We start from the raw sequence: 15,854 nt of genomic DNA, 5'->3' as shown, positions 1-15,854 counted from the left end.
CAGTAAGCCCAATCTGCACAGCATTTGATCCCTCAAAACCCAAGCCAGGATTCTCAGTCAGCAGAACAGCTCATGTAAAAAAAGCTGTTTTCATGAAATAAAATTCTGACCTGAGCTTAATCTAGGATCAGAAGATGAATTCTCCAAACTTTCAGGGATTTTATTTTGGATTCATGGCTTTTCAATTGAGCCAGATTATCTACTCTTTCCTAGTTTACAACAGAAATTTCAAACATGTTTTCCTTGGAGGTGTTCAATGACATTGTAAAAAGGATAAGAATAAAGCATTTTTCATTTGCACAGAGGAGCACTTGCATAGGTAATCCAAATGCCATGTTTGAAGTACTCAGGTCGGCTCTGTCAGGAATATGCACGTGTAAGCAGGAATACAACTATTCAAGTGCTGGCTTTGTTCTTCTCTGTTTCGGAAAACTGGACCAATCTTCTGAAGAGTGGGGTCCATTCCCTGCAGTCAGGTCTCTTAGAAACATTAAGATATTCCCTTAGATGGGCCGGGCTTTGCATTTCCATATCCACTATATGCATGTTGATATAGGGCTTTAGCCCTGTGTAAAGTTTCCTTTATGCTACCAACCCACAAGACCTCCAGATCACGGTCATGAAAGTTATTCACAAGTTAGAGCCTCATTCAGAAAAAACGGCAGAATAGAAACCACTACCCAGCTGTCTTCTCTTGAACTCCTTGTTGTGTCTCAAGTAAACTGCAGCAAAACCACTGGAGAAGATTTAAAGGTACATTACTGCTATGACAAAAGCTAACGCCTCTCTCCTAAGTGAGTGACCATCTGGCATGAAATTCAGAATATGTACTCATTTGCTGGCAGTCTTTCCTGGGCTGTCGTTTTTCCTTAGCCACACAAGTCTGCCAAGGGCTCATGGAACCTGAAAAATAATCACCTCCAATTTCCTTCTTCCAAGGATAAACCATCTTTCAACCAATGAATCTTAACACCAGCTTGTGACTTCCATAACCACTGAAAATAGTGCAAAATCCTTACAAGAGCTACATGCAAAAAAAAAAAAAATAAAAAAAAAAAATTCCCCATAACATGGGGCTCTGTCCCCCTGTGCATGGACCCAGTGGGGATACAGGCAGGAGACACGTGTGGGGGGCTGCAGGGCTTCATCGGGGACCACAGAGCACATATACCATTTGTGCTGTGCTTGTAGAGGAGCTTTGCATTCAACTGTGCAACAACAGCCTCTGGTGATTTTGTGGTTGTAAAATTAAACCAGATCCTTATTAAAAGATCTGTTCTTCGAGCTGGGCCATCTATCGCTAGCATTTAAGCCACACATGCACTCGATGATTTCCTGGTGCCTCCTTTAAATTCTTTCCCTCTTTCATCTCTGTTCTTTCTCTCCCTCCGCTACCTCTCAGCCGGATTCTTGCTGGTTTTTCCTCTTTTTGTTTCTATTCCACACTCAGAAACTGAACAGCCACTAGGTTGAGATTTTCAAAGTGCCCAAACAGCACTGGACGTGTCTTTCCTAGAGATTTCAAAGAAATGTGCATACCTCCCTCTGGCTGGCTTCTTTGAAAATCCCAAGGTAACTGATTCCTTTGCAGGGTTTTTTTGTTTGGGATTTTTTATTTTTTTTTCCCCACTGTAAGCATTTTCTCTTTTTGCCAAAGGGAGATTATATGATTTTACAGGGATGGGTAAATAATCCGTGAGATCACAGGTAAGAAGGAAGGAGCCCTACCGTGTTACAAGTGGGAAAGGATGTAACTGCAAGAGAAAGTGGCCAAGAATAGGAACTAGTTAGGGACATCTTGACATCACCCATGTTCATTCTGTCCCTTCTGACTAGGACTTATGCAGCAGTTAATGAATCTCAAATAACCACATTTATCAATGATAGCTCTTTCAATTCCAGAGGCTATTTCATGCTTTTGGAATCATCAACCCCAGATTTAGTCCCTTTTCTCATAATGGGTAAATGTGACATGAGTCACTCACTGTCAGGTTTACCAAGTGTCAGAAGAGTCACATTCCTCATGTGTAAAGCCAGGTCTTCTGCACAGGTCTCTTCTCAGTGTGCCGACTTAGTGCTTAGCTTACGTCACTTCAACAGTTAGTGCTGTAGGGAGAGAGAGTGCATATGCGACAGCTCACTGTGCTATCCCCTGCAGGGAAAAAAAAAAAAGATTTCCAAACAATTCTTCTCTCAGAGTGCAACATTTTTCTTCTCAGTTTATTTTTGATTACACAGGACACACATATAAAAAGAAATTCCCGGGTCCTCCGCCGAAATCTTAGATGTTATTCTGACAGTATTCCCTATTTCTGATGTTCATTTCACAGATGCAATTATTTCACTGTTCAAACACTGCTTCTCTGGATGTGACAGCTATTGAGTCTGCCGCAAATATTCAGCTATATTTTTCCAGCTTCATTGCCAAAATTTTCAGGAGAAGAGCAAGGCTAAAAACAATGTTGTCTTCTCCCTCCCCCTGCTAACAAAAACTCCCAGACATTTTTATTTGTTTGGTAATTCATTGTTTTTTTCCTGAGTTACCTTTTGGAAGGAATTTATTTAAGGAACACTCACCAACTAGTAAACAGCCCTCTTAATACCAAAGAGAGAGAAAGCTGATGGAAACTACTGCTTCAGTCCTGCAATATGTCAGATTACACAGGAATACAAGCCAGGCTGGGACTCCTAAATAACTTCACTGCTTCTGGCTTAGTTCCTCACAATGACCTTTAACAAGTGAAAGGGCTGGGATGTCGGCATGGCCGATGCATTCCTGGGGTTAGAGCCTGATGTCCAGCAGAATCCAAAGGGGAATTTTTTGTTGCAGGTGGTGACATAGCCCCCGTGTAGAGACTGTCTTCCATATATTATTATAATACCCCAGACATGACACCCACAGTTTTAAAAAGGGGAATGGAGAGAAGACATTCCAGGCTGATAGAGGTGTTTCAACTCTGGAACCAGTAAGGAACTTAAGCTCCTAATTTCCCTTAGAAAACAAATCAGAGTTTGGAGTGAAGCATTTACTTTGATCTGAGCTGAGCAGCTGCATTTACATTACCGACATCTCCCCCTCCCAAATACTCCCAAACCACGTGAGTATGTCAGAAGTGCCCAAACTGAGTCACACTGGGTGACCCTGTCCCCAAGGTAAGAGCTGTGCCTTTGAGCCTACTGAATCCCAAGAGGACAGGGAAACTGATGGTGGAGCCTGTCTCTTCAGTATTGCTCGTATGTACTGCCAACGATGCAATCTGGCAGCACTGCAGACTCTGAGCATCCTGGGCTGTTCCTACAGCAACATATCCAGTAGATACACAGAAATTATTATTTCCCTTTATTCTATTATCATTGGACTACATCTGGAATACTATGTCCAGCTTTGGGTCCTCAAATAAAAGAAAGATTAAAAAAATACAGGCATACACACCCTACAAGAAAATATTGAAGGAAGTGGGTGAGTTTAACCTGGAGAAGATAAGATTTGATGGGAACCTAATATCAGCTTTTCAGTTGGTTCTCAAGAAGACAGAACTAAGGTTTTTACTGAGACACATGACAAGGAGATGGAAGAAAATGGTTATAAATTGAAAGAAAGGAAGTTCTAATTTGACATAAAATGTGCAAGCCAGGAGCTGGGAGCATGGGAAGGGTGTACAGGCCAGTGTGGGCAGATGACTAGAGACAGGTACCTCATTTATTCTTTCCATTAGGTTTATGCTCACCACTTATCACACACCCACACTCCAGCCCATTCAGAACCAATGTTTCTTTCCTGCCTTTCTAAAATGAAACTTTCTTCCAAAATTTTGGTAAAATATTTTTAGATTTATTAAAAAATAAAAATTAAAGTAAGAAAATAAATTTTTAATTGGAGCAAATGCTTTACTGTAGTTTGACCTACAGCTGTCCAATAATAAAAATCCCACACTGTAGATTACCATAATTTAGGAACTAGATACAGCATACACTGGCAGAAGCACACATTTCTTCAAAACAAAAGTTCAGCTCCTGGGTTATAGCAATGATCCAGACAATAGGAAATCCTTGGGACATGTTTTTGCCATGGTCTTGCTGTAGGAATCTGGACAAGCAACTTATCCTCATGAATAGAATGACTCTTTCAGGTAATGAAAGGCAGCAACTGAATTTTCCTTAGGACAGGTTGCAGTTCAGAAAGACAGGGATTTCTCCAGTTTCTCAATGGAGACAAACCTCCTTTACCTCAGCCCCATTCTGCTCTGCAGACGAATTTACTGTCTGTTCAAAACAGCCACAGGAGCTCTTGCCTGTCTCAAAGGAGCTCTGTGAAATTAGATTCATTAAGCCGTGCTAAGTGCTATGAGATTCTCGCATGGTAAAATTTTAGAAGTGCAGAGAGCACTGTCATCTAACAAGGGGCCTCCTCTGTCCAACAAATGTGTCATACACACTTGTGTATTTTGTTGAAGAAACCCTATCTGTTCTAACACTTCTGAGATTTTTTTTTCTGAAGTGTTTTCTGTGCTCCCTAGCTCTGTAGACATTCAGGCAACCCATGTAACAGACTCTGAGCTGTTAAAAAGGGAAATTTTAACCAAAAACATCAGAATAAATCCTACCGCCAGCAAAGAAAATCCTACAGAAGATATGCAAAAAGCTTTATGGGATTCAGTAAATCCATATATGAGCTTCTGAGACATATAGGTGTTATCAACCTGAGCCCACCTATCATCAGGACTCTTTAATGGCCAGAAATATAGAATCATAGTATTATAGAATCACAGACTGGTTTGGGTTGGAAAGACCTTTAAAGCTCATCTGGTCCAACCCCCCTGCCAAGGGCAGAGACATCTTCAACTAGATCAGGTTGCCTAGAGCCCCATCCAACCTGGCCTTGAACGTTTCCAGGGATGGGGCATCCACGGCTTCTCTGGGCAACCTGTGCCAGTGTTTCACCACCCTCATCATAAAAAATTTCTTCCTTATATCTGTATACTCAGAAACCAGATTCACATGTTTGATAGCTGTCCTTAATTCACTGCTTCTTGCAAGAAGTTATTAGGAAGCCATTTTCAGTGTCATAATCCAGAGTGGCGATTTCCCACAAGTATTTGTACTGTCCCTGATGTACAGAGAAGTAGAAGTGACAGATGTGGCTACAATGCTGTGAGAGGGACATCAGTCTCCTCTGGCACTGCTCTGGCCACTCCATTTGCAGGGTTTGCTGGTACAGCATGTCCCTACGGAGGGACGTGGCTCACACTGGACTTTCTGTCATGCTTATGTTGGGCAGCTCCTTATGAATCACTCACCATCGCAGGAGCGGGGTGAGAGCCAGGTTTGCTTGGGAAGTGGTCACTTTAGCACAGGACAGTGGCTACACTAATAAACCCGGCAGTGTGAGGGCAAATAAAGGTTTCCCATCACACTGGAAGTAAAGGTTTCCCATCGTGCAGCAAGCCGTGCAAAGTGATTGTTTTAGGGTTGCAGCAAAGAACATCCAGACTTATTTTCAAAGGTGCTAAGCATCTGCAAAACCCACTGGTTTTGACAGAAAAAAAACAAAAAAAACCAAAAAAAAAAACCAGGCTGCTACTGCTATTTAAGTGCCAACATATGGATTTCAAGCTCTAATTGCATGCACCGTGGCTTGACTAAATTGCTGCCTGGAGCTTTGCCAAAACAGATTATTTCACTTAGCAAAAGCTGGATCTGCACTGCAATTCTGAAGCTGTAGCACACATCCCAAAGCAGCGTGGAGCTGCGGTGTAGGTGTGCCTCAGGTGGTTCAATCTCAGTGCACATAACTGGTTCACATTGCACTGTCCTCTACTACACTGAGCCGCTGCAGAATAGACATAACCTGTTAGCCGTGCCTTTATCTTGTAGCTCATTTTATCAGGATCTGATTTTCAGAATCAGATGTTCAGATCAGCACGGAAACGTTTAGAAAATGGGTCTGTTCTGGAACTGGCTGCATCAGCTAAGAGCCTGAGACCTGAGCTCTTTTGAAAAATTAGTCCCTAAAATCAAGATGTTAGAATATTGCAGGACATCCCCAATGTCAGAATTTCCAGAAGAGTGTCCTGATCTGAATTAATAACAGATACAACTTCACTGAGCTCCATGATCAGTCACAGTTCTCGGGGATGATTGGGTCACTATCCTCTATGATTAATCAGACTTTCTTAAATTCGTTAATTTTTGGCCTATGAAAAACCTACCATCTGGACAGCTTTGCAGTGAACAGCGTTAGAGCAAAGAGCATTGCCACAGGAAAACTTTCTTCTCCCTGTGGCACAGGAAGCAGAACTGCAGGCAGTTTGCAGGGACCTTAGAAGTATAGTGACCTCCAAGGCTCGGGGCCCCCTTGTGAAATGAAGGTGTAGTTCTGTTTCCCAGCGTATGGATACTTTTGTTGCTTAGACTAAAAGAAAAAAACAAAAAAATCACCAAAAAAACCCCCCAACCACTCCAAAAGCAATAGAAAAGCTGCTATATTTGTTAGGAGTATCTTTCTGTGAGCTGAAGGCTTGACTACACACTGAATAGTACTGCTTTAGCTAGAAAACTTACTTTTTAGTTAGTTTGGGAGGGGGGAGAATGCAGAATGATGTGTGTGGATATCCTTATTGTGGTTTAGTTCAACTAAAATAATTCCTGCTAGAATAAACTGAGACAAAAATAGCAATTCCAGCCTACACAGTTCTGCAAGAAATGTTCTGGAATAGCCAAACCAAGAACATTCTTACTACCAAGAGTAGATTTGGAATATTTAAGCAAGGGACATAGCAACGCATGAAAAAAACCCTACAAACCCCAGGACTTTAGACAACATAAATCACAGAAGGGCAATTAGAGAGTATTAGAAGTTTTTATTATTTATGAAAAACTGTAGGTCAACATGACATTGTGCAGCACTTGAAGAGTACTAACATGCAACACATGCCATCTCAGGAGAACTGCAGTCAAAACAGTTCAGAAAAAAGGGTTTAAATGGGTAAAGCTAGGAGAGATGGAAACTCAGAGCTTGAACAAGTGGGGTCAGAAAGTTATGTGAGAGGCCTGTACATGTACATCTGTGATATTTGCATAAAAGAGAAATTTATCTCTTATTAGTGCACTTGGTTATCAAATACAATGAGTCTTGGAGAAGATGAATCACACTATGAGCAGGAAAGGCAAGCCAGTCCCCACACCCTAGCAAGGAGCACAGGCTGAGACTGAACTATATTGTCCATTTGTGTCAAATTCTCTGTTGGTTTAAACAGACTCAGTTTGACAGAAATAAAAGGTCCATTACAGTCCCAATAGGGGACTGGGAATTCCTCTGGGAATTAACTGGGCAACAGAACAGCTATTCTGCATATGGACAGTGCACTGCTCTCACTGGAGTATGTTATCAACATCCTCTATCAACACCCTTAATCTGTGATTGTCAGAACATCTTCTATTAAAAAATATGGTTATGCCTTTCCCTAGATTTTTCTGTTCAGCTTTATAAATACCACCCTTTAAAAATCTATGTTCTCCTCTTTCTCTCTAGGTGGCAAATTTGCTGAGACTCTTCCAGATCCCCCAGATAAGCTATGCCTCCACCAGTGCCAAGCTGAGTGACAAATCCCGCTATGACTATTTTGCGCGGACAGTGCCCCCTGACTTTTACCAAGCAAAAGCAATGGCTGAAATCTTACGGTACTTCAACTGGACTTATGTGTCAACAGTTGCTTCAGAGGGAGACTATGGGGAGACAGGGATCGAAGCCTTTGAGCAGGAAGCTCGCCTCCGCAACATCTGCATAGCCACCTCCGAGAAAGTGGGCAGGTCCAACATCAGGAAGTCCTACGATGGCGTGATCAGAGAGCTGCTCCAGAAACCCAATGCCAGAGTGGTGGTGCTCTTCATGAGAGGTGATGACTCTCGGGAGCTCATTGCAGCTGCCAACCGCTTCAACGTTTCCTTTACCTGGATTGCCAGTGATGGATGGGGAGCTCAAGAGAGTATTGTCAAGGGCAATGAGCACATAGCTTCTGGGGCAATAACCTTGGAACTTGCTTCCCATCCAGTTAAAGAGTTTGACAGGTATTTCCAAAGCCTCAGCCCCTACAATAACAGACGCAATCCCTGGTTCAAGGACTTCTGGGAGCAAAAATTCCAGTGTAATCTCCAGAACCGAAAACCACATAAAAAGGCTTGTGACAAGCACTTCACCATCAACAGTTCCAACTACGAGCAAGAATCCAAGATCATGTTTGTTGTGAATGCTGTGTATGCAATGGCCCATGCCTTGCATAAAATGCAGCGGACTCTGTGTCCAAACACCACCAAACTCTGTGATGCCATGAAGCATCTGGATGGAAGGAAGCTGTACAAAGATTATCTCCTGAAAGTAAACTTTACAGGTAATAACTTCTTTTTTGGTACATACAGAATGTCACTGTAATTAATGAAATCTTCATCAGTCACAGTAAGAGCCAGATGAATTCCCAGTAGCACCTATTATCAAAGTTCAGACCAGGGTGATACCCGGGCAAGGCCACTCCTGACGCAGGAAGGGAGAAAGATGGAGAGGGACAGGGAGCATGGTGAAAACCCTAAAAAAACCAAGCTTGATGCTCCTCCTGTTTCCAGCAGAAGGAAGAGGTTGAGCTGGCAACAGCTGGTCTTGGAAATGTTGCCTACTTCCACACACCAACTTTCCACTTCATTCACAGCCAGTTTGGCTTCAGCTGGGCATGTCTGGAGGCCAGTGGTCATTTCACCACCTGCTACACTAGGCAATCGCCTGCTATGTCACTGCCAAAACTTGGCCTTCTCTTCCTCATTTTTTTTAATGAATTTACATTATAGCTGGACCCGGTCAATGGCTAATGTCCTTGCAATAGTAAAGCAATAATTCCTGCCATACAACCAGATCAGTATAGAATATTTAAATACATGGGATAGTGCCATTACCTATGTTACAGATCTTTAGGCTTGATGACAAAGTATAAAAAGCTGGATTAAACATGTGCAGGAGGCTTGTGGAGAGAGACTGGATGATCTGTCAATGATATAAGCAAACTTCATGGGGACTGGCTGTGCAGCACATAACATCTCTGTGGTTTTGCCATCACATTAGACTGAGCTTAGGTTTGTTATTAATATAACACCATAGCAAAGCTAAACAGATCTACAGAGGAAACAAGTAAAGTGTAGAGCATCATGTCTTTTTGTCGTTACATGTCTAACTTTCTCCTGAAACATCTAGGTTGACCTTGCATTTCTATGTATTATTAAACTGCTATTCTCAGCTGACCGAGTTGATAGTAAGGAAACATGCTGTGCTTTGTCTAAGAACTAGCTCCAAGAAGAATTGAAGGGTGAATACGTGTATGATACAACATGCTCAGTCCCAAGAGACCCTCAATAATAGCATACCATGACTAGCACTGGAAACTATGAAACTGTCTGATTGGAGCGTGAACTTTTCCCTCCTTTAAAGGTCTTCTCTGCTCTTGATTCAGACCACCTCGAGATACTGCCAGCCACATCCCTAGTGCTTCTCTCAGTCTCAGTGGGGTATGGCTGGTGTAGACAAGTACTCCATTTTCTTGGGAACTTGTAGGCGTAACTCCTAGCACATGCTGCAGAACTCCTTAGGTCTCCCAGTGTTCTTCTAGCTGACTAGCTGACTTGTTTAGAGCACATCAGGAATTCTTGCAGACCACATGCCTGGATTTCTTTACCATGGAAATCAAGAAGGGGCGGATGGGACTGGTCAGTTGCTGCATCTGAATTCATCTCTCAGGAGGACCCAGGATCTTGGACATGCTCTAGTAATACAGATTCAGTCACAAAGAAAAAATAATATGAGAGCATCTGGAAGTTGAGATACTTCAAAACCCTCATCTGAGTGCTGCATGCAATGCAGCTGAAGCCGTATGTCTGGTCTGAGCAACATGACGCTTGCATGCATCATGTCGTTTGGTCTCCTCCTAAAAACTGCTGCATTAGTAAGCATAGTCACATACCATGACATATACAGATGCACAGACAACATATACGTATCATATGTCATGCTGTAATTGCATTTGATTTATTTACTAATTTCACAAGCAGCACAAGACAGAATGGAACAACCTTTTAGTCTTTAGAGCTATGGAAAATAAGAACCGTCATTTCTCCTCCCTCTCCATACAGCACTTAATACATTGAAATTATTTTCTTGTTTGCCTACACTTATTCTCAGAGATACTTGAATGTCTTCAAAGTGTTGAAATCAAATGGTTTTAGGAGCACAGCACTTCACAGAAGCTGGGTCCTGGCATACTGATCACAAGGGGTGGCAGTGATGTGCAATGTGCTTCTGCCCCTGTCAGGGAGACACTTCAGGACAGTAACAACCTACCCAAACGAGTAAGCACTTCAATAACTTAAACTTCAATTATTTTTAAACTTTTTCTGATACTCCAGGTATTTTTATGGGCTTAAATGTATACACTCGTAATAGAGTCCAGCTTTTGTCTGTAACTAACAGTCTTGGTTCCAGTACATGACTCCTAATTGTTTTTCTATCGTGCAGAGATTTTTCAAGCACCTAAGCATTTTCCCACTCAGCATTTAGACATAATATCAAAATAACCACAACTTTCTTTGACCAAAACTCCAGAAAAAATTTCATTTAGATACAGTTAGAAAAAATCATTTTCATTTTGACCAAAATATCTTTTATACTTTTAATGAGTTGGAAGTTGAAGCTGTTCAAGCTAAAAAAAGCCAACAAAGCCTGTCATTTTGCAATTTTGAAAACAGAAGGCTCTTTTTTGAACCAAATTAATTTGTTTTAAAATCAAAATGGAAATCTTTGAAACTCTGAAAAGCTTTAGTTTCAGTTAATTTTCATTTCCATTTTAAAACATTAAAAAACCTGTCGAGTTCTTTTCCAATGGCTTTGTTCCATATATATTGCTACTAGCCTACAGCATGATTAGTTCATCTCCTGTTTCTTTGTTATCAGTTCTTCCATTATAGTGTGAATTCATGTTTTAATGTCAGTGATTTTTGAAAGCAGATGAGTGATTTTTATGTAGTGAGAGAATCAGCAAATCTCCCATGGCTTCTTCCTTTCAGAAAGGTGTGAAATTTTAATACATACAAGACTTGTCATTGATTTCCATGGGACCAAGCATTCGCCTTTGCTCTTTTCTGGTTGAAGAAAGTCTCTGGGTGTCTTGTTAATATAATTTCAGGACCCTGCTGCATGGTACATTTGATACTCTCATGTTTCCAGCTCCAAATCTGAGAACGTATCCCCAGTGCAGAGAGAAGTTGCTGTGGAAGCTACCTGCCCATCAGATACACTGCAATCAAGTCAGATGATTGGGAATTATTTTTCCTCTTTAGCCTAGGTAGTTATCCACATCCAAAAGGAATCATGCAAGAAATAGAATAACAGCGATAACCATGTTCACACACACACACAAACAGCTATTTAAGCAACGCCTCCTCTCCTGAAAGGCAGAGGTACAAATAGATGATCCCTGCATGCATAAACCCGCAGCTTGCCGTGAAAAAAACATCTGACAAATGGCCCTGAATGTATTCTCACAGCTTCCAGGAACAGGTGATGGTGCATTTCAAACATACCAGTCTGAGTAAATGATAGGGTGCATCTATATGACTGGTGTGGGACTGTACAATTTTAGACATTTACCCTACACACTTGAATTAGTTTTGGTTAGTCTCTGATTACTGTTAATGGAGGGGATCAGCACTTACAGACATGTTCAGCCCACGTGAGGTAGCCCACGTGAGATAAGATTTGCCCCGTGCTATTGACTACAGCTGAAGCATAGAGCAACCAGGATTTTCACTTGCCATTTAGCTGAAAGCCTGAAGTCGGACTCTCGGGCACAGCAATAATGGGATCTGTAGGGAAATACTCAGGCACCAGCTAACAGCAGGGTTGGAGTAGAGGACCAGTCAGGATTTGTGCACTGTCATGCTGCCACTGCTACTGACATCCTGTGTGACAGATATTTCATTAATATCTCTGGGGTCCTACTTATTTCTTGTTTTTCATTAAATTGAAATAACTCCATAGAACTGCAGTGTGGCACGAAGGCAGGGTGCAATTTCATTCCTCATTGTCTGTGAGATTCACTGAACACATAATTTTCTGGCAAGTCAGTAAGATGTATATGACAAATGCCGTGACATCCTGAATCTTTTCGGTAACAAAAGAGATGCTTATGCCTGATTCCCACTTCCAGCAGCAGGATCTGAGAATGCAAAGCCTGGCCCCTAGATAAACACACTCACTCCATCTCAGTGCTTGTTTGGCCTTTCAAAGAGATATAGGCTGGTTCATCTTCTTGATCTTCTTATCCTCTGTGTTCCCTCCTGAGGGCACAAGTGCAGCACTTGATGTTCTGAATCATGATGCTCTTCTGCTGATAAAGAGATGCTGGTTCAAGAGGCTGTTAGCTTGAATTGCCAGAACAACAAAGACAGACTGGTGAAGAGGGCTTTAAACTAAAGTTGCCAGGGGAGGGGAACGTCAATCCATCCCACTCCTACCAGTTTGATGCCAGTGCCAGCAATAGATGCCCAGAGCCTGAACAAGGATCACAGGTCAGCAGAAGAGCACCTGCAGTGCAGCACAAAGGAATTCCAGCCACTCCAGCCAGTCAGTCATCTTCATCGGGGGCCCAACTCAAATGCCTCTGTGCAAACACACATATAGCATGGGGAATAAACAAGAGGAGTTGGACCCATGCACACTCCTGCTTGGCTGTGATCTTATTGGTATCACAGAGATGTGGTGTGATGGCTCCTATAACCACAGTGTTGGAATGGAAGGATACAGGCTCTTTAGGAAGGACAAGCAGAGCAGACGAGGAAGCGGTGTCGCCCTCTGTGTCAATGACCAGCTGGAGTGCATGGAGCTCTGCCTGGGGATGGATGAGGACCAGACTGAGAACTTGTGAGTCAGGATTAAAGGGAGGGCAGGGACAGGTGACATCATAGCGGGGGTCTGCTACAGGCCACCCAACCAGGAAGACTGAGCAGATGAGGCCATCTATAGACAGATAGGAGCAGCCTCACATTCACAAGCCCTGATCCTCATGGAGGGCTTCAACCACCCTGATACCTATTGAAGGGACAACACAGGAGGGCATAAGCCGTCCAGGAGGTTCCTGGAATGTGTTCATGATAACTTCATTCTCTAAGTGATAGAGGAGCCAACAAGGAGAGGTGCCATGCTAGACCTTGTTCTCCCTAACAAGGAGGGGCTGGTGAAGAATGTGAAGCTCAAGGGCAGCCTTGGCTGCAGTGACCATGAAATGGTGGAGTTCAAGGTCCTCAGGGCAGCGAGGAGGACGCACGGCAAGCTCACTACCCTGGACTTCAGGAGAGCAGACTTTGGCCTCTTCAGGGACCTGCTTGGTAGCGTACCATAAGACAAAGCCCTGGAAGGAAGAGGGGCCCAAGATAGCAGGTTATTATTCAAGGATCACCTCCTCCAAGCTCAGGAGCAACGCATCCCAACAAAGAGGAAGTCAGGCAAAAACACCAGGAGGCCTGCATGGATGAACAAGGAGCTCCTGGACAAACTCAGACACAAAAAGGAATCCTACAGAGGGTGGAAGCAAGGGCAGGTAGCCTGGGAGGAATATAGAGAAACTGCCCAAGCAGCCAGGGATTGAGTTAGGAAAACTAAAGCCCTGACAGGGTTAAATCTGGCCAGGGACGTCAAGAAGAGCTTTATAGGTATGTCAGTGATAAAAGGAAGACTGGGGAAAATATGGGCCCTTTAGGGAAGGAAACTGGAGACCTGGTTACCCCAGCTATGGTGAAGACTGAAGTTCTCAATGACTTTTTTGCCTCAGTCTTCACTGGCAAGTGCTCCAGCCACACCGCCCAAGTCTTAGAAGACAAAGATAGGGACTGGGAGAATGAAGAACCACCCAGTGTAGGAGAAGATCAGGTTCAAGACCATCTAAGGAACCTGAAGGTGCACAAGTCCCTGGGACCTGATGAGATGCATTGGACAACACCAAGCTGTGTGGTGGTGTTGACATGCTGGAGGGAAGGGATGCCATCTAGAGGGACCTTGACAGACTTGAGAGGTGGGTCCCTGTGAACCACATGAAGTTCAACAAGGCCAAGTGCACATGTGTTGGAGCAATCCCAAGCACAATTACAGGCTAGGTGGGGAATGGATTGAGAACAGCCCCCTCAATGTATGCTCGCAGCCTGGAAAGTCAACTGTGTCCTGGGCTGCATCACAAGAAGCATGACCAGTAGGTCAAGGGAGGGGATTCTCCCCCTCTACTCCACTCTCGTGTGACCCCACCTGGAGTACTGTGTCCAGCTCTGTGTTCCCCAGTACAAGAAAGACATTGGGCTGTTGGAGCGAGTCCAGAGGAGGGCTATGAAGATGATCAGAGGGCTGGAGCACCTCTCCTGTGAAGTGTCCAAGGCCAGGCTGGATGGGGCTTTGGGCAACCTGATCTAGTGGAGGGTGTCCCTGCCCATGGCAGGGGGCGTTGGAACTAGATGATCTTTGAGGTGCCTTCCATTCTATGATTCTGTGATTCTATGATTCTGATTCTATGCTGAACAAAAGTAAAGGGCTCCATGGAAGACTGCACAGAATAATCTCAACTTCTCGCCAGCACCCAGCCAAATGGTGGAGGGCACCATGTGGAGGTAACTCTCAGGAGGGCAATGAATCCCACGGTGACCCCCAACACGAGGCAGAGTTTCACATATCCATAAGCCTCCATCCCTCAGACGGATGGAGGGGCCAGTGGTGCAACCAGCTTGACTAACTTTTAATTTCTTTATGCCACCAGGATGACACAGAAAAGAAGTGTTATTGCCCACAGTGCTATTGCAAGCCTCACAACATTTGACATATTCCAGGACAGTGAACGTTAGCACAGGCAGTGCAAAAGGGGTGTCCATAATCAAAAATTTTAACCAGCACATATGTTGATAGTACTTGGTGTCTTTTCCTACCCCTTTCTTTCTCCACGGCTACCAGAGTCACTGTCATGTCCCTCCCTCCATTATGTGCAGAAATCCAGCTCTTCTACAGCAAAGCCTTTATCATCAAATCTAGCTATACTGAGCAAAATCCTCTCTTACGGCTAACCAGAATGACTACTCCAAAAGAGAAGAGGGTTGTAAGTCAGGTCTGATTTGTCCCCTTTCATGCACTGGACTTTATGACAAAACTTTTATTCCTGCCTGGTCCTAAGTTTCTGTGTGATTTATTTTCTCTTCTTCCTCCGCACTCTGCCCCAGTCAACACTCAGATGATGTGATGCATAAACACAAACTCTCCTTCTTATTTACTCTTGAACAGTGGTGACTTCCATGGTGGGAACATTCATAGATCATTTCCATCATAACTGTTCCACCTGAGTAGGAAAGAACTTAAAAGTCATGGTCTGCAACAGACAGATGTCACCTCACTACTGAGCATAGCCGTATTGCATGTTCCCTGCTCTGGGATTTGTCCATAAATATTTCCTTTCAAAAGTCCACTTCAAAGCTCAGTGTCCTGCTAGGCTTGCATGGAGCACAGACCAACAAATGATGCATCTGCTATCACAAGCAGATTACAGATGCAGAAACTTCAAAGGCCAGGTATAAATTTACAGCAGGGAGTACCTGTCAGTAGATGTGCAGTCTAAAGCTAGAGCTCATATCTCGGGCTCTGCAGCAAATGGCCCTGCTACTCTGTCATCGCACCCAAAGAGCTCCTGCTCATCAGGTCAGATCCTCTTCGCCTCTAGCACTCAGACAGTCAGCTGTAGGGTCCTCCTGGCCTTCCTTCTGATGCTCATTTATAAAATAAACCAGACCACCACTTT

At 43.5% G+C, this 15,854-nt stretch overlaps 1 protein-coding gene across 3 annotated transcripts in view; it reads left to right on the top strand.

Annotated features, from left to right (window-relative positions):
- LOC104641010 (metabotropic glutamate receptor 3) overlaps window positions 1–15,854 on the top strand; it is a 112,094-nt gene that overhangs the window by 64,473 nt on the left and 31,767 nt on the right. For all 3 annotated transcript variants that reach the window (XM_075770818.1, XM_075770735.1, XM_075770652.1), the window contains one exon: window positions 7,532–8,387. In XM_075770818.1, coding sequence (XP_075626933.1) covers window positions 7,532–8,387 — 856 coding nt within the window. The remainder of the gene's footprint in view (window positions 1–7,531; window positions 8,388–15,854) is intronic.

The sequence above is a fragment of the Balearica regulorum genome, chromosome 1 (assembly GCF_011004875.1).
Source record: "Balearica regulorum gibbericeps isolate bBalReg1 chromosome 1, bBalReg1.pri, whole genome shotgun sequence".
Taxonomy (NCBI): domain Eukaryota; kingdom Metazoa; phylum Chordata; class Aves; order Gruiformes; family Gruidae; genus Balearica; species Balearica regulorum.
Note: the sequence above shows the minus strand (reverse complement) of the source record. Positions and strands in the feature narration are given on the sequence as shown.